Below are 24205 nucleotides of genomic sequence, written 5' to 3' on the forward strand. Positions count from 1 at the left end.
GTGTTTGCATGCGTTTTGCCCCACAACCCAAAAGATTTGCAGGTTAGGTGGATTGGCCACACTAAATTGCCCCTTAATTGGGAAAAAGAATGAATTGGGTACACTAAATTTATTTTTAAAAAGAACAGGAAGATAACAGTGAGCAAATCATTGAATGGTAGGTCAGATTTAAAGCACCAAATGGCCAATTCCTGCAACTATCTCTTGCATTTTCAAATAATTTAAATGCAAATTTTAGTTGGCTGTTTTCCTAAATTGAGAGTATCCACATTTTTTTATTTTTGTGATTAAGGGGCAATTTAGTGGGACTAATCCACCTACCCTGCACATCTTTTTGGATTGTGGTTGTGAGACCCACGCAGACACTGGGAGAATGTGCAAACTCCGCACGGACAGTGACCCGGGGCTAGGATCGAACCCGGGTCCTCAGCGCCATGAGGCAGCAGTGCAAACCACTGTGCCACCAAGCTGTCCCAAGCCAGCAAACTACTTCAATACATAATTGACGAGACTTAATTCAATGCCGTTCTTCGGACTTGTCCGTTTGTGGAGTCGCAGGAATTCTTTGAAATTTTGTCTTTCTCCTCAGGGATTTCCGCTCCTCTCCTTCAAAGAGCTAGTCTGATCCCCAGCGGACAGCAGCTATACTTTACCCAAGTTCCACAGATACAATCTTAATGGAAAATACACACTATTCCAAATTTCTCTCAAATCTAGTTACAGGTCCAGCCTTCTCAGCTGAACTAATCTACTGAGACCGGGTTCCCCTGCAACCCCAGCCAATGTTGGCCAGGTGACAGTTCAGTGTCTACACTCGAGCAATGTCCCAGTTTCTTAGCCACACTGCTGCTAACAATTGCTTCTGGGTTCCCTGAGCTCCAAGTCTCAACTGCGCCAAGCAAATGCTGCTGCTCTGTCCCCCTGAGCTTCACCTCTTTGCAGTACAGAGTTACCAACAGCTCCTGGGGCTATTCTGTGTCCTAGCCCCCCACCCCCCTCCCATCAGAACAAAACTAATAGCAATGCTTCAGCTGCATGGGACTGACTCTCCTCTTCGTCTGTTCCCCACAGGCTGTTGATCACTCTTTGTCCCTTGAACTGATCTGTGACCTTTTCAAATTTTCCAACAGCATTCCACCCCTGTTCTTAAGCAGGGTCTAATGTATGCAAGCTATTCTGTTCCTTTAGTGTTACAATCTCTGGTCATTGACTTCAGGAAGCAAAGTACTGTAAACATCCCTGTCAGCATCAACCGGGCCGAGGTGGAGATGGCTAGCAGTTTCAAATTCCATGGGGTGCACATCTCCAAAAATCTGTCCTGGTCCACCCATGTCGACGCTACCACCAAGAAAGCACAACAGCGCCTATACTTCCTCAGGAAACTAAGGAAATGCGGCATGTCCACATTAACCTTTACCAACTTCTACAGATGCACCATAGAAAGCAACCTATCTGGCTGCATCACAGCCTGTTATGGCAACAGCTTGGCCCAGGACCGCAAGAAACTTCAGAGACTCGTGAACACCGCCCAGTCCATCACACGGACCTGCCTCCCATCCATTGACTCCATCTACACCTCCCGCTGCCTGGGGAAAGCGGGCAGCATAATCAAAGACCCCTCCCACCCGGCTTACTCACTTTTCCAACTTCTTCCATCGGGCAGAAGATACAGAAGTCTGAGAACACGCACGAAATGACTCAAAAACAGCTTCTTCCCCACTGTTACCAGACTCTTAAATGACCCTCTTATGGACTGACCTCATTAACACTCCACCCTGTATGCTTCATCCGATGCCGGTGCTTATGTAGTTACATTGTATACCTTGTGTTGCCCTATTAAGTATTTTCTTTTATTCACTTTTCTTCACATGTACTTAATGATCTGTTGAGCTGCTCGCAGAAAAATACTTTTCACTGTACCTCAGTACACGTGACAATAAACCAATCCAATCCAGTCAACCAGAGGTCATCCATCTCGCCTGCTCTCTTTCCCCCCCCCCCCCCCCCCCCCCCCCCCCAACCAGGTACTAACTCTCAAAATCACAAGCAAAAATGATTGATTTCCTCACAGGACCTCAAGCCTGTGGAACTTCTTGCACCCTGCTGAGTTTGAAAACGCGATTCAATTAAGTACCATTTCCTAATTTATCTCCTCTTTTCCAGTTTTGATAAAGCCTCACTTGAGCTCACTTGACTCTTCCTGGGATTCTCTAAAAATCCTTAAAGTATGGAGTTCAAAGGCAAAACAAATGAGGTGTTTTAAACCACATTCAATCTACTGTAATATTCTTCTGCTGAGATTGGGATCAAGGAGTATGCATCTGGCAGGCCTGGCGCTTGGGCATTGGAAAAACTCGTGCAACTCCAGGAATGAATCTTGATCATGTCCAGGCTAGTGGTGGCTGATGTGGGGCACTTCCAATTTGTGTTCTTTGTCTTGTAAGAATACTGTAAAATTGAATGTGAGTGCTGAAAGTCAAAGGACAAAACAGTTTTGAGCTACTGCTGAATCTGTGAATGTAATGCGGAATCACTTTCATATTTTTTGCAGTCTTTTTCTCAATCACCATCTGTCTCCAAGCTTTCAGTCTCACAGATTTTGTTCATTCCTCTTCGTGGTTCGCTGATTATTTGACTTGGTAGTTTTATCACAGGACCTACAGTCACAAAATGTTGGCTAAATGGTCCCATGTTGTGTTTTGCTAGTCACATTTGTGTTGGATAAATTTCCCACGTTGTGTTTTAGTTGTCCTGCTTTTAACAGGCTTTACAAATGGTATTGATTTCCATGTTTGTTGGGACATAGCTGCCGTCTTCTGTTGAACTAAAGTTAAACCGAAAGCCAAAAAGATCAAATATATGGGGCTGAATTCTCTGCCGATTCTCTGTTTTGCCGGCAGCCTGGGGGTTTCCGACAGCATGGTGCTGCCCCACAACGGGAAACCCTATTGACCAGCCGGCGAAACGGAGAATCTGGAGCCGTGCCGCACCAGAAATCTGGTGAGGCAGGACGGAGAAACCCGCCGTAATTCCTCAGCAGCATAAAGGGCTAATTGCTAATTAAGCTGGATGCACATCAATTTTTCACAGTTAATGACCTTTTGGATCCACTTGTAATAGTACCATTTTTACCCTCCAAAGTAGCTAAACAAGCGTGTAACAAGAACGCCCAAGTGTTTCATCCTTCTGTGGAGTGCACAACATTTTCATCAACGTAGTCTTATTTAATGGTATAATAATCCTGGTAAAGATAAAATTAAATAGTGACAGCAAAACTGATGGCATAAGGGAGAGAGGAAGGGGAATCTGCTGGCAGCTGCAGCCTGACCCTTCATCCTTGGACAACTCTCCTATGAATAAAATGGTACAAGTATTACCGAGGAGTAAAGTATGCAGTCATATCTTGATTGTCCATTACTAGAGGCAGAAAAGATTTTTGTCATTCAACTTTTTTTGGACAGAAATTGCAATTGTCACATAGACTAGTTGGATGCAGCCCACAACCTGATATAGTATTGCCGCTTAAAGGGGAATGCAACTCTTTCTTTTTTCTGGTTATTTTCCATCTTAAAGCAGAGCATGACAATTTGGTTCCTTTCTCATTGTTGTGTATGTCCTTTATTTCCGTAAACAGAGGCCTGGCTTGTTCACAAGTTGGGAAGATGGACCCTATTTATTTATAATTAAAATCCAAGTGACACAGAAAGAGTCAAACAAAGAAGAAAACAACCAAGGTACCAAACCCATGGCAAAAATAAATGACCAAGTAACAAACAAAAGTAAAAGGGAGGCAAACTCAAAGAAGAAGGCTGTGCCAGCAGAGCAAGATCACCTGTCACTTACAAGTAAGTACTGTTCATTTATTTGAAAATCGTCACATGAATCAAGCTGAATGGTAACTAAGAAAATGAGCATCTGAGAGAGAAAGATAGGTGGCTGGGTAAAAGCCACCCTTGGAATGATCCACACCTGTGTTAATATGGTGCATCCTATCTGTGTACAAGGGTTTGTCATTCTTCAAAATGATGTTGGGAGTCAAAATAAGTGATTGGAAAGGTTATTGCAAAATAGCAAAAGAATGAGCAGGGGAGGAGAGTCTCTCTTGGGGACTGGTCTGCGTTATCCATGCTTAATGCCATTTATGTCTTTCAGTGATTTTGGAAATGAAAGGACAATATGATTACATCTCACCTGCAGACTGGCCACTAATGATGGTAAGTTATATCATTAAATATTTGTGAGTTGTTTCTTTCCACAGTCAATCCAGTGAAAGTTTAATTTCCATGGAAGTACATGGTATGCACATGTGTGTTTTTCCTCCATATTATTCCCAGTTGGGAGCCTGTCATGACGTGCACAACTTCAAACAGCCAAAATATCCCTTAAAGGATCGTGGAGTATGTTTCCTATTAGTGACTCGTTCCTGCCTGTGTTAACCTTTTATGTAATTAGTACCAATAGCAACATAAATAAATTTAAACTAAAGGCACAACACTTAACAACAACCACTTGTATTTGTTTATGACCATTAAACAAATTCCAAGATACTAAAGGAGGCACGTGAAGTCAGGCGGTTTTATGGATGTGAAAATATTTAGTCTTAGTGATGATCCCAACCTCATCTCGGGTAATACAGTAACAAGGTTGCAAACCGTCCGATTGAGCCTCAGACAGTTGCAGGGAGACAATGGCTTCTGTCTTCCCAATATTTAGTTGGGAAGTATTTAGTCTGCTCATCCAATACTAGATGTTGAACAAGAAGTCAGGCAATTTAGATGCAATGGGGTCAAACTATGACACCATAATTTTGAATCATGTTCCCAATTCACAACATGTAACCATGGAAAAAAGAGGGAACTGAGAATAGATGAACTGTCCTGTGTATTCAAAACCGTCTCAGAAGGACAAAAGGTGTTGATTATGCATTACTTGAGATCCTCAGAAGACATTCCTGAACTGAATGAGTTTTGAAACAAAGAATGTGATTATCTCAACCCCCTGAGAATGAATTTCCCAAACAGGGTTCTGCTGAACACTGGCAGAGCAAGGTAGGCCACATCCAGGGGGTGGGAGAGACAGGGGCTGTGGGGGCCTGAGAGAGTTGTCTGTATCAGGTGAGCGTGTGAGAGAGATGTGTGTGCGTGAGAGACGGGAGGGTGTGTGAGCAAGTGCTTGAATAAACTATCATCTTTCTTTGTTCATACCCACGAAAAGCTTGTTGCTGGTTATTTAAACTGTCCACACAGTCGGGTTAAAATACACACACACGCACACATCTTCCTCTCAACAGCTTACTCATTATGGAAAGGGAACAAAGATGTCAGCTTGTAACACGCGATTGTGGGTTCATGTCCCACTGCTAGACTTGAGCAAAAAAAAATCAAGACTGACACTCGAAATGTGAGATTTTTAGATTAACTTTAAATCAAGGCCCTTTCTGCCCTCTCGGGTGAATGCAAAATGTCCCATAGTATGAAATGAAAATCACTTACTGTCATAAGTAGGCTTCAAATGAAGTTACTGTGAAAAGCCCCGAGTCGCCACATTCCGGCGCCTGTTCGGGGAGGCTGGTACGGAAATTGAACCCGCGCTGCTGGCCTTGGTCTGCTTTACAAGCCAGCTATTTAGCTCACTGTGCTAAACCAGTCCTAAAGTACTATTTCAAGGGAGAGTAGGGGTGTGATCCCAGTATTTGTCTCAACCAACATCAGAAAAAACAATTATCTAATCATTATGAAATGACTGCTTGTTGGAGCTTGCTAACGCTAATTAGCCGACATGTTTTCTACATTATAACTGTGACTACATTTTAATGACTTCTTAATTGCTGTTAGATACTTTGAGACTTCCAGTGGCTGTAAATGTTGCGATATAGATGAAAATCTTCATTTTTTGTTTCATCTTGATATTATTATGGGACAGAAACCTGATTGGAAATTTTGAAACAAAGTTCTGAGAAAGATGAGCTCAAATTTGGGAGGTGATAGCACACTCAAGGAGTGTGGAGAGGAAAGTGAGGTTCATGATGTGGAGTAGTTTGTAAGGTTGGAATTTATTTAAGAGAAGGGAGATCTTTGTAACTGGTGCAAAGTCTGAGAGGAACTGAATGATAATGTTAGTGGGAGAACCAAACCAGCTGTGAAGTCTTCTACAACTACTGCATTTCAAGGCCACGTTAGTTAAAACTTGGTGTTAATATTTTTGTCCAAATTTATCACTAGATTGAACTTACAGCTGTGTAATATGTTATTGATGGACGGTACAGGCTCACAGTAAATTAATGTTGCTTTCTCTCCCCCTGCCAGTTTTTCATGGTGATGTGCATTGCATATGTGCTATTTGGAGCTCTATGGCTGGTCTGGTCTGCCTGCTACTGGAGGGACCTCCTGCGCATCCAGTTCTGGATCGGAGCAGTCATCTTTCTGGGAATGTTGGAGAAAGCTGTCTTTTATGCAGAGTACCAGAGCATTCGATACAAGGGTGAATCAGGTAGGAAACATTGCTAACCCGTTCATAAAACAAAATTTTCAGCCCAGTTGGTGAATCTTCTATGGAAGTTGATCATGGGTCGGAGACATCTAGTTCGGTTTGCTCTAATAACATGCAAGAGGTTAATTCTTATAACAGAAGAGAAAGTACTTTATTCTGTATCCTGACTTGCACAGGCCTGAGCTGCACATGATTTTTGGAGTGTCCCCATCCACTTCAGTTGACTACTGACTGCCGGTTGCCTGAACTAAACACAGCCTTGCGTCAGCATTACGACAGGAAACTATGGCAGAAGTTTTTTTCACTTGTTTGCATGCAGTCAACCCTACACTTGTCTAATATATGCAGATAGATGCTGACCTGATGGGGCTGGTTCTGGAATAGGCTGAGGAGACATTGAAGGAGACTGCAATGGAGTGAGTACCGTAGCAATGTTTGCTCCACCTGCTCCAGATCCACTGGAAAAAATTTGCAAAGGAAATTGAAAAGCCTCAGTCACAAAGTTCCCTTTTTGCTGCACCAGCAAACACTTCCAGGTCAGGTACAGTATGAGAAGAGAGTGCATTTCCGAATACTCTGACCGCTCACTATGTTTTGAGCTAAAAGCTCATGTGCACTTGATACTGCGTGCTGTCATATTCCATTCCTCACAACAGTTATGCTGGCTAGTATGGAGTCATGAGTAGTTTTGTACAATGGACAGAGTGGAAAGGCTCAAACTCACTCTTCTATGATCAGAGCTACATCCTCCATCATTTTGTGCTAGGTTTAAACTCAGGTCCCACAGTTGAAAGGACTGTTAGCATAGTTTTGAAGTGTTCTGCATGTAAACCTCTGAAAATGTGTTCTTGTACTGACATCATTCAAGTCATAACCAAGAAATTCAGTTCATGTGAAAGCTTCTTCTGTACAACACATGATCTCTCACTCTACGAAAAAAAAGGTTATTTAAAATGTGTCAACAGTACTTTCGTAGAAGAATCATTCAAAAATATATTTTTTAAGGGATGTGGGCTTTGCTGGTAGACTAGCATTTGTTCCCTGTCCCTAATTGCCCTTGAGAAGGTGATGGTAAGCTGCCTTCTTGAACCTCTGCAGAGAATGTGGTGTAGGTAAACCCACTGTGCTATTAGGGAGGGAGTTGCAGGATTTTGACCAAGCGGCAGTGAAGGAGCAGCGATTATATTTCCAAATCAGGATATTTAGTGACTTGGAGGGGAACTTACAGGTGATGATGTTCCCATGTATCTGCTGCCCTTGTCCTTCAGCTTGTAGTGGTCATGTGTTTAGAAGGTGCTGCCTACGAAGCCTTGGTGGGTTCCTGCATTGCATCTTGTAAATGGTACACACTGCTGCTACCGTGTGTCGGTGGTGGAGGGATTGAATGTTTGTGGAGGGGGTACCAATCAAGCGGGCTGCTTTGTCCTGGATGGCGTTGAGCCTCTTAAGTGTTGTTTGAACTGCTTTCATCCAGGCAAGTGGGGAGTATTCCATCTCACTTCTGACTTGTGTCTTTGGCAGGTTTTGAGGGGTTAGGAGGTGAGTTACTCGCCGCAGGATTCTTAGCCTCTGAACTGCTCTTGTAGCCACAGTATTTGTATGGCTAGTCCAGTTCAGTTTCTGGCCAACGGTTAACCCCTCATGGTGTTGATGGTGGGGAATTCAGTGATGGTAGTAACTTTTAAAAAAAATATTTTTTATTCTCCCTCTTTTTCACATTTTCTCCCAAATTTACACCTAACAATAAACAATAATCAGTAACGAATGTAATGTCAATAAAACAATCCCATCCTCCCACCAAACCCCAGACATTAGCCCGCTTGTTAACATAAATGAATGACAAAAAGGAAGCAGGAATCACCCATAGTCACCATTAACACATACAGTCCCTCTCTCCCCAGCCCCCAAACCCCCTAATGTTCGGTATGATCCAATTCTCGAAAGTGCATAATGAATAACGCCCATGAATTGTAGAACCCTTCCATCCTTCCCCTCAGTTCAAATTTGACCTTTCAAGCGTCAAGAATTCCAGCAGGTCCCCTTGCCATGCCAGGGCACAGGGTGGAGAGGTTGATCGCCACCCTAACAGGATCCGCCTTCGGGCGATCAACGAGGCAAAGACTACAGCATCTGCCTCCCCGCCCGTTTTCAACCCCGGCTGGTCTGACATCCCGAATATGGCCTCCCGAGGGCCCGGGTCCGGTTTCACGTGCACCACTTTAGGGATTACCCTAAACACCTCCTCCAGCTTTGGACAGGACCAAAACATATGAATGTGGTTTGTGCCCCCCCTCCCCCCGCAACGTTCACACGCATCTTTTACCCCCTCAAAGAGCCGGCTGATCCTCGCCCTCGTAAGGTGCGCTCTGTACACCACCTTCAGCTGTATCAGCCCCAACCTCACACCAGAACCCCTCCTTAAACCCTCTCCCAATTTTTCCTCCCACTTTGCCTTGATCCCTTCTAGCGGCACATTCTCCTCCTCCAAAATAGCCCCGTAAACCGCCGATACTACTCCCTTCTCCAGTCCCCCTGTCGTCAGCACCTCCTCCAGCAATGTGGAAACCGGCTCTACTGGGAAGCTCTGTATCTCCTTTCTGGCAAAGTCTCAAACCTGCATGTATCTAAATATTTTCCCCTGCTCCAGCCCACACTTCACTCCCAGCTCCTTCAATCCCGCAAAACGACCCCCAAGAAATAAATCTTAGTGATGGTAGTAACTTGCCTGGTCTTGTTGAAAAACAGAACACCCAGCTGGAATTAAATTTACCCCACGCTGTGTATTGTACCCACTATAGAGGGTAAGCAGCTGAAATGCTCGGAGTACCCTATAATTAGCTGTAGTGTGGGTGACTGACTGCGCACCCCGCACCCCTGATCCTTTATTTGCATTCTCTGTTTATCAAGGAAATGCCTGACCTTGGCATCAATGAGACTGGTAAGTTAAGAATATTGGATATAGGTCCTTTGTTGTGGAACACTGCTGCCCTTGGCTCTGGGTTTTTATAAATATTGCAGTGTTTGTAAAATTGCAAATCAAAACCTGCCTTTGTTCAAAGGCCCTTCTTTTGGATTGTGTAGCAAGTTGAGGCTGCATTAAGATATCTTGCTGCCGTCACTGAGATATTTCAACCTGTATAACTATCACTGTTGTTTAATTTGTCTTTTACCCAGTGCAAGGAGCAGTGATTTTTGCTGAATTACTTTCTGCACTGAAGCGTTCCCTGGCTCGTGTTCTGGTCATCATAGTTAGTCTTGGATATGGAATTGTGAAGTAAGTATAAACAAAATGTCAAAGCTCTCAATACATGTTACTGAACTTTGATCTATATGCATTTGAATTGTGGAGTGAGTAGAAGAATCGAAGTGAAGAGTTGCACTAAGTACACTTAATATGCTTCTTTGAAAAGTCCCATGTACTGTGAAGAACAAGGAGTGTGGTTAGAAGTTACTTTTAAACAACTGCCAGCTGAGGATATTGCCCTCCTGGGCATTGTCAACTAACCATCAGTGGAGTGAAGATCACTGACTCATCAATTTCACTATTCAATATTGCATTAATTCAGCTCCCCACACCTGTAATTCAGGCACTTCTATGGCCTCATCGTTGGAAGGTTTAAAATTAAACAGGAGTAATTAGAAATCAAGAAAGTACGATATTATCTCCTCAAAATACTGTCTGAGTGGGGGACAGTAATGCAGAAGCCATGTCATCCAATATGTGGCATTTAGGAACGCACGCTATTCTTCCCTCTGCTCACTCGCTTGTCCCCTTTCACAGGAGCGATATCAAGCAAAAGAGTGACACAGAACTACAAAGATGGTTAACTTAGTTAAAGAAGTAGCTTTTAAGTAAAGTCTCAAAGGAAATGAAAGAGGTGGAAAATGTCCACAGACATAATTCTTGAGCTTAGCACCTATAAAAGCACGTCCGGCACTGGTGGGGTGAAGGAAGTGTGACGAATGTGCTTGGTACCAGAGCTGAAGGGATGCACATTCCCTGGAGGGTTGTAGATCTCCGGGAGTTTCCAAAACTAGAGACTATTAAATTGCAACAAGTGATTTGAACACGAGTGTAAGAATTTTAAAATCAAGGCATTGGTGGACTGGGGCACCTTGAATGCTTGACTGGTGTGAAGAAAAAAAAGTTTGGCTTTGTGTTATATTAGAACACTAATGCCAATGTTTAGTCAGCTTCACATTGGTGAGTGATGTCTTGTTTGGTCTGGGCAACAAATCCTATGGGACTGATGTTTGCTTTGTCACAGACCTCGTCTGGGAGCCATGTTGCACAGAGTTGTTGGTGTCGGCGTCCTCTATTTAATTTTCTCTGCAATAGAAGGCATCCTTCGAGTGACTGGAGTAAGTAGCATTTTTTAAAATATATACATGTGTTTTAGGACAGGTACTGAAGGACAATTGCACACTGGGACTCATCACACCATTTTCTTTATAAAGAAAACCTTCAAATTATAGGAACCTTATCAGGGTTGCCTTAGTCAATTAACATTGAATTGCTTGAGTTGGTTCTGCTTTCTGAGCTGATTTGTGGATTTTCATTTCAGTCCTGCAGCCTCAGGAATTCAAGCCCCAAATCTATATCCTACAACTTCACTGCGTGCTTTCTTGGGAGAGTGATTTTTTTTTTTTTTAATAAACAATTTCACTGAGGTATTTTTGGCATATAAAACAATGACATTGTATAGTATTGTACAAAAAAGAAAAGCAAATAACGCATAGTACAAACCACAACTCCATTCTCGCAAGGACCTGGCTAAACCACCCCCTACTCTACTCTACCCTAGTCTCTCCCCGCCCCCCCCCCCCCCCCCCGGCTGACGATTAATTATCTGCGAGGAAGTCAATGAATGGCTGCCACCTCTGGGCAAACCCCGATAGTGAACCTCTCACGGCGAACTTACTTTTCTCTAGACCGAGAAAGCTTGCCATGTCCAATAGCCATACTTCGGTCTTCGGGGGCCTTGAGTCCCTCCATGCCAACAGTATTCGTTGCCGGGCTACCAGGGAAGCAAAGGCCCAAGACGTCGGCCTCCTTCCCCCTCCTGGACTCTCGGGTCTTCCGACACCCCAAAGATTGCCACCTCAAGACTCGTTATCACCCCAGTTTTCAAAACCCGGGACATGATGTCCGCGAATCCCTGCCAGTACCCCCTGAGTTTAGGGCACGACCAGAACATGTGCACGTGATTAGCCGGCCCACTGGCGCATCTGGACACTTGTCCTCCAGCCCGAAGAATTTACTCATCCGAGCCACCGTCATGTGGGCCTGGTGCACGACCTTAAACTAGATCAGACTGAGCTTGGCGCATGTTGCGGTCGTGTTTACTCTGCTCAGAGCTTCTGCCCAAATACCGTCCTCCATCTCCGCCCCCCCCCCCCCCCCCCCCCCAAGCTCCTCTTCCCACTTAAGCTTCAGGTCCTCAGTCTGTGCATCCTCTGCTCCCACTAGTTCTTTGTAAATATCTGAGACCTCTACCCTCACCTACCTCTCCCCTCGATGCTACCCTATTCTGCATTCCCTTTGGCAGGAGGCGTGGGAAGGACGGCACCAGCCTGCGCACGAAATCCCGCACGTGCAAGTATCTAAAGTCATTCCCTCCCGCCAGCCCAAACTTCTCCTTCAACGCCCTCATGCTCGGGAAGCTCCCAAGAACAGATCACCCACCCTCTCAATCCCCGCTCTCCGCCACAGTCGATACCCACCGTCCATGTTCCCTGGGGCAAATCGGTGATTGCCGCAGATTAGGGTCCACACCAATGCTCTCACTGCCCCTATATACCTCCTCCACTGGCCCCAGATCCGAAGAGCCGCTACCACTATTGGGCTGGTGGAGTACCGTGCCGGCGGGAGCGGCAGAGGCACTGTAACCAGGGCTGCCAAACTGGTGCCCCTGCACGAAGCAGCCGCCATCTGCTCCCAAACCGACCCCGTACCCACCATCCATTTCCTTATCATCGCTATGTTGGCCGCCCAGTAGTAGTTGCTGAAGTTCGGCAATGCCAGCCCCCCCTTCCTCTCTGTTCCTTTCGAGCATCACCTTCCTCACCCGCGGGGACTTCCCCGCCCAGACAAATCACAGGATAATTTTATTCAGCCTCTTAAAGAAGGACCTCGGGATGAAAACGGGGAGACACTGAAATATGAACAAGAATCTCGGGAGAATCGTCATCTTAACAGTCTGTACCCTCCCCGCTAGTGACAGCGGGAGCGCATCCCAACTCCGAACCTCCTCCCTCACTCGTTCCACCAGTCGGGACAGGTTGAGTTTATGCAACTTGCCCCAGTCCCGTGCCACCTGTATCCCCAAGTATCTGGAGCTTTCTCCTACCAGCCTGAACGGCAGCCCCTTCAGCCTACTCTCCTGCCCCCTCACCTGAATTACGAACAACTCGCTCTTAGCCACGTTCAGTTTATATCCTGAAAACCGGCCAAATTCCCTCAGGCTTTCCATGATACCGTCCATCCCTGCCATTGGGTCCGATATGTATAACAGCAGATCATCCACGTATAACGAGACTTTATGTTCCACTCCCCCCCGGGCCAGCCCTTTCCAGTCCCTTTAAGCTCTCAGAGCAATTTCCAGCGGTTCTATGGCCAGTGCGAACAGCAGTGAGGAGAGAGGGCAACCCTGTCTTGTCCCGCGATGCAGTCTGAAATAATCTGATGTCGTCCTGTTCATCCTTACACTCGCCTCTGGGGCCTGATATAACAGCCTAACCCAGTCAATGAACCCCTCCCCAAACCCAAACCGTCCCAGCATCTCCCACAGATAGTCCCACTCGACCTGGACAAAAGCCTTTTCCGCATCCTTAGCTACCACTATCTCTGCCTCCCTGCTCTCCGGTGGCATCATAATCACATTAAGCAGCCGTCTTAGATTGGCCACCAGTTGTCTACCCTTTATGAACCCGATTTGGTCCTCCGCAATTACGTCCGGTACACAGTCCTCAATTCTAGTCGCCAAGATCTTGGCCAGTAATTTAGCGTCTACATTGATCAAAGAGATCGGCCTGTAAGACCCACAAGCCTCCGGGTCTTTATCCCATTTCAGAATAAGCGAAATAGTGGCCTGCGACATCGTTGGGGGTAGAACCCCTCTGTCTCATTCCTCGTTAAAAACCCTGACCAGCACCGGCCCCACTATCTCGGCAAACATTTTATAAAACTCCACCGGATACCCATCCGGCCCCGGGGCTTTACTCGACTGCTTGACCTTCATACCCCCAATACCTCTTCGATCCTGACCAGGGCCCCTGTCTGTCTACCACCCCCCTACCCACTCTTGGGAAGGTCAGTCCGTCCAGGAATCGCCTCATCCCCTCTAGTCCCCTGGGGGGTTCCGAAGAGTACAGCTTACTATAAAAGTCCCTAAACACCTTGTTCAGCCCTACCGGGTCCCCCACCAGATTTCCCTCCATCCGCTATCCTTCCTATCTCCCTAGCCACTTCTCTCTTCCTTAGGTGCGCGAGCAATCTGCTGGCCTTCTCTCCATGCTCATAAATCGCGCCTTTTGCCTTTCTAAGCTGTTCTATGGCCTTGCCTGTAGTCAGCACCCCGAACTCTGCCTGCAGCTTCTGTCGTTTCCTGAGTAACTCTGGCCTTGGGGACCCCGCGTAGCTCCTGTCCATCCGTAAAATTTCCTGAACTAGTCGGTCTGTTTCTGCCCTATCTGTCCTGTCCCTATGAGCCCGGATTGAGATTAGCTCCCCTCTCACCACTGCCTTCAGCGTCTCCCAGAGCACCGCTGCTGAGACTTCTCCGGTATCATTTACCTGCAGGTAATTCTGCATGCATCTCCTGGGTCTCTCACACACCGCCTCGTCCGCTAGCAATCCAACTTCCAGCCTCCATTGTGGGCGCTGAAAGCTATCGTTACAAATCTGTAGATCTACCCAATGCGGAGCATGGTCCAATATGGCAATTGCAGAATATTCTGCCCCCACCATACCGGCCAGCAAGTCCCTACTCGTGACAAAGAAATCAATTCGGGAATACACCTTGTGTACGTGGGAGTAGTACGAAAACTCCCTCACCAACGGCCAGCTAAATCTCCACGGATCAGCTTCCCCCCATTTGCTCCATGAACCCTCTCAGTTCCTTTGCTATCGCTGGCAACCTGCCCGTTTTTGAACACGACCGATCCAGGCTCGGGTCCAGGACTGTGTTAATGTCCCCACCCAAGATCAGTTTGTGCGAGTCCAAGTTAGGGATCTCCCCTAGCAACCTGATAAAATCCACATCGTCCAAATTAGGGGCATACACACTAGCCAAGACTATTCTCATTCTTCGAACTTACCCCTAACCATAACAAATCTGCCGCCCCCATCCGCAACTGTACCCTCCGCCTCAAATTGAACCCTTTTATTAATCAGGATCGCAACCCCCCTAGTCTTCGTGTCGAGCCCTGAATGAAAGACCTGACTAAACCAACCCTTCCTTAGCCTAACCTGGTCTGCCACTTTCAGGTGCGTCTCCTGCAGCATGACTACGTCCGCCTTCAGAATCCGCAAATGCGCCAACACATTAACATTCCAGGTGATGAGCCTGGTTGGGGGGCACTTCGCTCCCCCCCCCCCCCCCCCCCCTTTGCTGATCAGCCATCCCCTTTCTTTGGCCAGCCCCCCAGCCATGTGTCGTGCATCCTCTGGCCCACCTGGCCGGCTCCACCCATGACCTCCCCACTGTTGCCATGTCCAATTTCCATCCTCGTCAGCAGATCAACTCCTCCCCCCCCCCCCCCCGCCCCCAGCAACACCATCCTACCACCTAACCCCTGTTCTAATCCAACTATATGAACACCCCCCATCTGGCTTCCGTTGACTAGCCCACCCAGCTAGCCTGGTGGCACCGAGCTTCAGCGCCAGTGCGTCTCTCACCCATTGTTCCCTGGCTCCCCTCCCCCTGGCCCATCCATACCACTTCACCAAAACAGTCCTGCTTAAACAAATACTCTATACAAGTCAGAAACATCTCCAACAATAGTGCAATTTAAGTCAAACAAATAGAGATAAGAAGTACTAGGCACTCTCAGCCCTTCCCCTCCAAACACAGAAAAAGTTTGCAATAACCGTACCTTTTTAACTATTTTCTTTTATATTTTCCCCCTACCAAACTCCAACCAAACAAGTAACCCAAAAAGGAAACATTCAGGGAAACCACGAAAAAGAACAAGAAAAACACATCGCAACCAAAATACATCCACCTAAAAAGGTCGAAAAAACGAAAAGAACGGACCCAAGCATGCAGGCATCGCTCACAGCGAGAGAGAAACAAAATAGACTTAAAAGTTCTACCATGAATCCAAGAGTCCTCAGCTCAGGGCCAGCCCTTGCCTCTTAACAAAGTCCATTGCCTCCTCGGGTTCCTCGAAATAGTGGTGCTGACTCTCATACGTAACCCACAGTCGCGCCGGAAAAAGCAGCCCGAATTTCACCTTGTTCTTATACAAAATCTCGTTCACCTCCCTGTAGCCTCCCCTCCTCCTGGCCACCTCAGTACTCAGGTCTTGGTAAACACGCAGGGTGCTATTGTCCAAAGTACAGCTTTGTGTGCTCTTGGCCCATTACAGAACCCGCTCCTTGTCCAGGTACCTGTGGAACCGGACCACCATCGCTCGTGAGGGACCCCCTCGCCGCGGCTGCGTCACCTGCACTCTGTGTGCCCTGTCCACAACTGGCGGGCGAGGGAACACCCCATTCCCCAGCAGCTTCTGAAACATACCCTCCACATACACGGCAGCATCCAGCCCCTCAGCCCCCTCCGGGAGGCCAACAATTCTTACATTCTGCCGGCGAGATCTGTTGTCCAGGTTCTCCAGCCTTTCCAGGAGCATTTTTTGCTGATCCCTCAACCTCCGAATCTCCACGTCAGCCACTGTTTGAAAGTCAGCCTGCTCCTCCACCGTCTTCTCCAGCTTCTGGAGCTTCTCAGCCTGATCATCCAGCCTTTTTTCCAATCGGTCCATCAACTTCTGGAGCGGCTCCAAGTTATCGCGCTTCAGAGCTAAATAGCCTTCCTGCATGGCCTGTAGCAGCTGCTCCATTGTAGGCTGGGCCTTGTCGGCGCCTTGCTCTGGACATCTGCCATATTGGTCTCTCTCACAGCCTCCACCGTGCCCTTGTTTGACCACGTCTTCTACTGTTTACGGTCCCTCCGGCTTCTTAAGTCCATACAACTCTGTATGGGTTCAGTGCCTGAGTACTCTTGCTTTCCAGTTCCGCGCTCAAAAGCGCAAAAAAGTCGGGGGAACAGGTCCAAGAGTCCGACCGAAACGGGAGCCACCAAATGTGCGACCGATTCCCTCATAGCCGGAACCGGGAGAGTGATTATTGCTACACCACAGTTACCATGTGTTTGAATTTTAGTAATAAAACATTCTGATTGATTTCATCTCCTGAACTTTTTGGGCCTCTAGTCTTTTTAATAACCACCCAATAATCGTACCATGTCAGATGAAAAAACACTGCCTATTCAAGGTCCCGTTTCCATGGAGGTTTTTATGCTGAATGTTAGAAAGAAAATAGGTCCAATGTAATAGGTCCAACTGGTTGAAAGGTACACATCACCCTGAATTGTTCATTTTGTATTTGAAATTTCCCGGTTTTGTTCCTGATTTAGACCCCACTTGTTACCCTGGCTCTCGTAGGGAACATAACTCTCTCAGTGATCGACTCCTGTGTTCTCTGGTGGATATCCTTTACTTTATATTGAAATGTAATATCTTCTGCCTATTAAATGGAAAGCGGAATCAAAGGCTGCAAGGGTGGTGTCTGGTTTTTGAGTGAAGTGAGATTCAGGTTTTCTGTCAAGCAGTGAGCATGGAGTTTGTGCTGTCGAGGGGAGTGAAATTGCTTTTGCTCTCAAGCGTACACCAAAGATGACATCAGAGGTCACATGGCTAGTAAGCTTATAACCACATTGCGCAAAGGCACTTCTCTAAGCGTCCCCTTTCATAAAAAAACTTGCATACAATATCATTTACAGTTGCAAGTCAGACACATAGATGGTCCACATTGAAAATCAGCACCCATACACAGAAGACTGGTCATTTTAGTCTGACCCCATTTCATCTGTCCCTACTATTACGAACCCAGATCAGACCCTACAGTGGCTAGGATACTGGACAGAAACCCTAATATTTTAATTTTATAAGACTGTGAGGTCCGTGACACCTTACTACAGGAATGATCTTGTGATGAAATAGGTATATTAAAACAAACATTATTACGAACACAGTATTAAAATATCTTCAACATCACACCTGAAAATAACTTACAACTACTCCTTAAACAGTGCTAATCAATGCAGTGACACAATAACCCGTAACTGCTATCTTTGTTCCCACTCAAACAACAAGAAAAAAAAACAACTCAGCTCGCAATCCACTAAATGCCATAAGCACTCAGGAATACCTATTTTACAGAGATGTTCTTTGTGGAAGAGCTATCTTTTGAAACTGTTTAAAATAAAAATGTCAGAAACGTGTAGAAAAAACTTGTCTGTATGTCTTCAGAAGCTGCTTCAGCTCGCCTTCTAATCCAATCATTCTGAACTACTTAAAAAGACTGCTACTCTATGTGCAGAAATATCTTTAACTGAACTGCAGTGAGAGCACACTACCTGGCTTCTCTTCACTGCTTCATCTAAAACGCCACTGATCTGCTTTCTACAAATGCCTGATAACTTAGCTCCACCCTGTAACAACATCACCTTGCCAAGCTGAAATCTAATTAACTCCACAGGGACTCTTTCTCCACCCCCCCCCCCAACCTTAATCCAAACATAAATGCATAGAGACCAAGCTTTTTCCAATAGCTTAAATGCAGCCCTGGTTCCCAAAATCTTAGTTGTCTTTCAAATTAGGACTTCTTTTAAAACATGATTGCAGCAGTCACACACACATTACGCAGGCATTTAACCCTTACTGCACCAAATACCTATAACGTAATAGATCTGAAATTCTTACATTCTTCATATTACATAGGTATTGCGCACACAATCCTTAAAGCGTTCAGATCTTCTAATGGTACACTTGCGGGTTGTTATTCGCTGTTTGCCTGATGTCTGAGTGTTCCTGGGGTGATGGAATTCCTGGGAATTAGGCTGCTATGGCAGGCGTTGCTTCTATGGTTATTGTTGCTGCTAATCCGTTGCCTTTGTTGGGGAATAGTTGACCTCTGGGGTTGATGTTTGTTCATTCCCATGTGTGCTTACTGAATTAACATGTTGCTCATCTGTCTGCTGTGAAGGAGCAGCTTCTCCAGTTTTATGTATATTTTTGCGGTTACAACAATATGGGCACGATTTACCAGTCACATCAAGCCGGCTGCAAAAACGAGTGGGCCGGTTAGATAGCAGGAGAGGCCAAAATCTGGAACCACAGAGGGTGCCGATTGGTTTCCGATCTAACAGGCCAGATCCTGTTGGCGAGATTCATGGCGTGGCGAGAAACCAATAATCACCAATTGCGTCCAATCCATACCATTAACGGGAACGACCCCCTATCAAATGGCCACCTGTGATTCAATCGCCTCCCCAGTAAGAGGTTACGCGGGTGCCATTTAGTACACCTATTTAATAGTGTGGAGCCAGCGGAATGGTGATACGGGTATCCGGGGAGGTCAGTAGCCTCTTAGAAATCAGGTAATCAGCCTGGGGCACTGGGGCCACTGCCTCAGTGTGCGGGGGGGGGTTACTGCCATCGGTGGGGGTCGTCCCTGGGCTGGGGTGTGGTGGAGGTGCAGGTGGTCCACCATGGACTGCAGGTCCGCCATGCCAACCCCCAGATTGTATGTACTCTCAATAGGGACAGCTCTGGCTGCTGCCTGTCCATCCCGCCTAACTGACCGTGAGGTTACTGCCAAAGGGGAATTGGAAATTCTAGTAATGCGAGCACTTCACAGCTCCGAAGTGGATTCCCATGGGTAGGTATGCCATGAAACAGGCGGTTGCTACTGCTCAGCATCCCAATCAGACTGAGGGGCCTGGACACTCTGCCTTAACTCCAGAGGCAGCAACGCCACAGACGCAGCAGCTAACGTTCTAACACCTAAGAGTTGGGCCATAGCACTGGGGACATCCCCGCAACCAGAGGATAGGTGTTTGGACCTGGTAGGGAACCAGCGCCTGGTCCAGGTAACATTTCCTGGGGTACAGGGTCTGGGATCCAGTGCCAAGGGGCCCTTGCTGCGGCCGAGGGTGCGTGTGCAGGGCATGTTGGCTAGCACCATGAGGGATGGCAGGGGATGTGAGGAGGGGGAGGCTTTGGGGACCCACGAGTCTGGGGTGAAGCCATAGCTGATTGTCTTTCCCTCACCCTCTCCAATTCCTTACAGATGTCACAATATGAATGATATGGAACGCTGCCCTCGGGGTGCTGCTGGCAGGCTGGGCCATCGCTGGTCAGCCCCAGGTCCGGGGGTAATGGATGGCACGCATGTTGCTTGCGCGCACCGGGCGGTCGGAACCACATTTTCAGCAGTCCTATGCACTGCTCAATGACAGCCCGGGTGGTCACATGGGCCGCCTTATATCAGGTCACCGCATCGGTCACTGGCTTCCGCATTGGCATCATCATCCAGGATTTAACCCCTTATCCCCCAAGAACCAACCGGTCACTCTGGGGTGTCCCTCGCAGGTGCCGGGATCTCTGACTGCCCCAGGATATAGCTGTCATGCACACACACTCCATGGGAAGTGTGCACACGTGCATGATCTTCAGGTTGTGGTCGCACACAAGCTGGACGTTCAGGGAGTTGATCAAGGGTGCTCCTAGACTCCTTGGAGCGCACAAGCAAAATGCGTGCCATCTATTACCCCTGGACCTGGGGCAGACAACTGCCGGGCATGGTTTGGGTGTGCTGGTGGGTGCCAGGATGTGCTGGGGCTTGGCATTATGCTGGGGGGTTGTTGCCAGGCGCAGGGTCGCCGGGGTGTGGGGCATGTGGCAGGGATGGCAGGTGGCATCAGTGGCAGGGGCTGATGCCAACTCACCCGTGCAGCCTGGTGGAGGTCGTTGAGCTTTTTCTGGCACTGGATGGTGGTCCTCCTGGTCACACTCCTCGAGCTGACGGCTGCCCTGTGGCTGACCCTGCTACCGCCTCGGGGGAACAGGATATCCCTCCTGGACTCGACCACGTCCATGAGCTTGCATCTTGTGTAATTTGCTTGATCTAAACAAGACAGTTGCCTGTCAGATTCAATGTCTCTGCTGGGTTGATGACTTCCAGTGTATGTCATTCTTTTGGCTTCTTATTGAATCCTGAAGATTTCATCCTCTACTAGCAAGGATGTGCAGCTCTTAACAGCATGTTGATGATGTACTTCTGTTTCCCCTGCTTGTACTTCACTTCCAAATAATATCTCTGCAAACGGAATAACATCCTTTGCAGACACTTTGGAGTGGAATTAAGTGATTTGAGAAAAATACTTTGAAGTGGCTTGTGGTCAGACTCTAGCATCAATTTCTCTCCCAGACAGATAGTGATTAAAGTGTTCACAAGCAAAGAAATAAGCAGGCATTCAATCTTAATCTGTAAGTAGCATCACTGAATTTGCAGTAATGTTCTAGATGCAAAAATAACTGGTTGTCCTTGCTTCATGAGGCTTGCTCCAAGCACTGTCTCGCTGGCATCACACCTCAGGAAGAGCGTATCATTATCATCAGAGTTCCTCAGCACTGGCATTGTCCTCGCAAGTTGTTTGATACGAGTGAAAGCTGCTTCTGTACCCCAATATCATTGAACATCTGTCAGTGTAGAGTTTGCACATTCTCCCCATGTCTGCGTGGGTTTCACCCCACAACCCAAAGATGTGCAGGTTAGATGGATTGGCCACACTAAATTGTCCCTTAATTGGGTACTCTAAATTTATTTTAAAAAAATACTATTGAACATGCCTTGCAATGAGCTTGCACAGAGATTCACACTTCCAATGACAAATTGGGGAAAACCTTGCTAGGTAGTTCACAAAATCAACAAATCATTGCACTGCCTACACATTTGTTGGTTGCTGCATCTCTGCGACAGCTCTTCCCTTATTAGAATCCGGGTGAGCTCCTTTCGCTGTCAGTACATGACCTATGTACTTGACTTAAATCATCTTAAATTGCATTTTTTTCTTATTCAGTTTCAGGTTCATAGATACATAGAAGATAGGAGCAGGAAGAGGCCTTTTGGCCCTTCGAGCCTGCTCCGCCATTCATCACGATCAAGGCTGATCATCGAACTCAATAGCCTAATCCTGCTTTCTCCCCATAGCCTTTGATCCCATTCTGGGGCAGCACGGTAGCATGGTGGTTAGCACAATTGCTTCACAGCTCCAGGGTCCCAGGTTCGATTCCCGGTTCACTGTCTGTGCGGAGTCTGCACGTTCTCCCCGTCTGTGCGTGGGTTTTTTCCGGGTGCTCCGGTTTCCTCCCACAGTCCAAAGATGTGCAGGTTAGGTGGATTGGTCATGCTAAATTGCCCTTAGTGTCCAAAATTGCCCTTAGTGTTGGGTGGGGTTACTGGGTTATGGGGATAGGGTGGCGGTGTGGGCTTGGGTAGGGTGCTCTTTCAAAGAGCCGGTGCAGACTCGATGGGCCTAATGGCCTCCTTCTCCACTGTAAATTCTATGATTCTCCCCAAGTGCTATATCCAGCCGCCTCTTGAATATATTCAAGGTTTTAGCATCAACTACTTCCTGTGGTAATGAATTCCATAAGCTCACCACTGTTTGGGTGAAGAAATGTCTCCTTATCTCTGTCCAAAATGGTTTACCCTGAATCCTCAGGCTGTGACCCCTGGTTCTGGACACACCTATCATTGGTAACATCTTCCCTGCATCTAGTCCTGTTAGAATTTTATAAGTCTCTATGAGATCCCCCCTCATTCTTCTGAACTCCAGCTAGAACAATCCCAACCTAGTCAATCTCTCATATGACCGTCCCGCCATCCTTGGAATCAGTCTGGTAAACCTTTGCTGCACTCACTCGAGAGCAAGAACATCCTTCCTCAGAGAAGGAGTCCAAAACTGCGCACACTACTCCAAGTGTGGCCTCACCAAGGCACTGTACAATTGCAGCAACACATCCCTGCTTCTATACTCGAAACCTCTTGCAATGAAGGCCAACATACCATTAGCCTTCTTTACCGCCTGCTGCACCTGCATGCTTACCTTCAGCGAATGGTGCACAAGGAAACCCAGGTCCCACTGCACACTCCCCTCTCCCAATTTACAACCATTCAGGTAGTAATCTGCCTTCCTGTTTTTGCTTCCAAAATGAATAACCTCACACTTATCCAAATTATACTGCATCTGCCATTGCTTTGCCCACTCACCCAACCTGTCCAGATCTTGCTGTAGGATCCCTGCACCCTCGCCACAATTCACCCTCCCACCTAATTTGGTATCATCTGCAAACTTTGAGATGTTACATTTTGTTCCCCATCCAAATCATTAATATATATTGTGAATAGCTGGGGTCCCAGCACAGATCCCTGTGGTACCACACTGGTTACTGCCTGCCAATTTGAAAAGGTCCCATTAATCCCTACTCTTTGTTTCCTCTCTGCCAACCAATTTTCTATCTACCTCAGTAAATTTCCCCCAATCCCATGCACTTTAATTTTGCATAATAATCTCTTATGCGGGACTTTGTCAAACACCTTCTGAAAGTCCAAATATACCACATCGACTGGCTCCCCCTTGTCGACTGTACTGGTTATCTCTTCAAAGAATTCCAACAGATTTGTCAAGCATGATTTTCCCTTCATAAATTCATGCTGACTCTGACTGATCCTGCCACTGCTTTCTAAATGTTCCGCTATAAAGTCCTTGATAATGGATTCAAGCATTTTCCCCACTACCGATGTTAGGCTTACGAGTCTATAATTCCCTGTTTTCTCTCTACCTTCCTTTTTGAATATCAGAGTGACGTGAGTTACCCTCCAATCTGCAGGGACAGCTCCAGAGTCTATAGAATCCCTGAAGATGACCACCAATGCATCCACTATTTCCAGAGCCACCTCCTTAAGCACTCTGGGATGCAAATTGTTGGGCTTTGGGGATTTATCCACCTTCAATCCCATCAGTTTTCCCAGAACCATTTCTCTACTAATGTTGATCTCCCTCAGTTCTTCCCTCTCACTAAACCTTTCATTCTCCAACATTTCTGGGATCTGATTTGTGTCCTCAATTGTGAAGACAGAACCAAAGTATGTATTTAATTGCTCAGCGATTTCTTTGTCCCTTATTATGCATTCCCCTGTTTCTGTCTGCAGTGGGCCTACATTTCTCTTTACCAATCTCTTTCTCTTCACATATCTATAGAAACTCTTAGTGTCAGTCTTTCGTACTGTACTTTCCCCTTCTTAATCAATCCCTTTGTCCTTCTTTGCTGAATTCTAAACTGCCCCCAATCCTCAGACCTATTATTTTTCTTGGCCAATCTGTATGCTTCTTCCTTGGATCGGATACTATTTCTAATTTCCTTTTATAAGCCATGGATTGGCCCTCTTAGCCCCTTTGCTTTTGTGCCAGACAGGAATGAACAGTTGCTGTAGTTCCTCCATGCGTTCCTTGAATGTTTGCCATTGTCTATACACTGCCATTCCGTTAAGTAACTCTCCACAATCTATCAAGGCCAACTCACGCCTCATAGTTCCCTTTATTAAGATTCAGCACCCTAGTCTCCGAATCAACTACTTTACTCT

At 46.7% G+C, this 24205-nt stretch overlaps 1 protein-coding gene across 3 annotated transcripts in view; it reads left to right on the top strand.

Moving 5' to 3' along the window:
• The window catches only part of LOC140398252 (transmembrane protein 87A-like), a 139808-nt gene that overhangs the window by 56626 nt on the left and 58977 nt on the right, over positions 1-24205 (top strand). For 2 of the 3 annotated variants that reach the window (XM_072486696.1, XM_072486710.1), the window contains 6 exons: positions 3635-3845; positions 4153-4214; positions 6306-6489; positions 9664-9763; positions 10758-10851; positions 17130-17201. In XM_072486696.1, coding sequence (XP_072342797.1) covers positions 3635-3845; positions 4153-4214; positions 6306-6489; positions 9664-9763; positions 10758-10851; positions 17130-17201 — 723 coding nt within the window. The remainder of the gene's footprint in view (positions 1-3634; positions 3846-4152; positions 4215-6305; positions 6490-9663; positions 9764-10757; positions 10852-17129; positions 17202-24205) is intronic. The other variant, XM_072486701.1, reaches the window with a different exon arrangement.

This window comes from Scyliorhinus torazame, chromosome 2, assembly GCF_047496885.1.
Source record: "Scyliorhinus torazame isolate Kashiwa2021f chromosome 2, sScyTor2.1, whole genome shotgun sequence".
Classification (NCBI taxonomy): domain Eukaryota; kingdom Metazoa; phylum Chordata; class Chondrichthyes; order Carcharhiniformes; family Scyliorhinidae; genus Scyliorhinus; species Scyliorhinus torazame.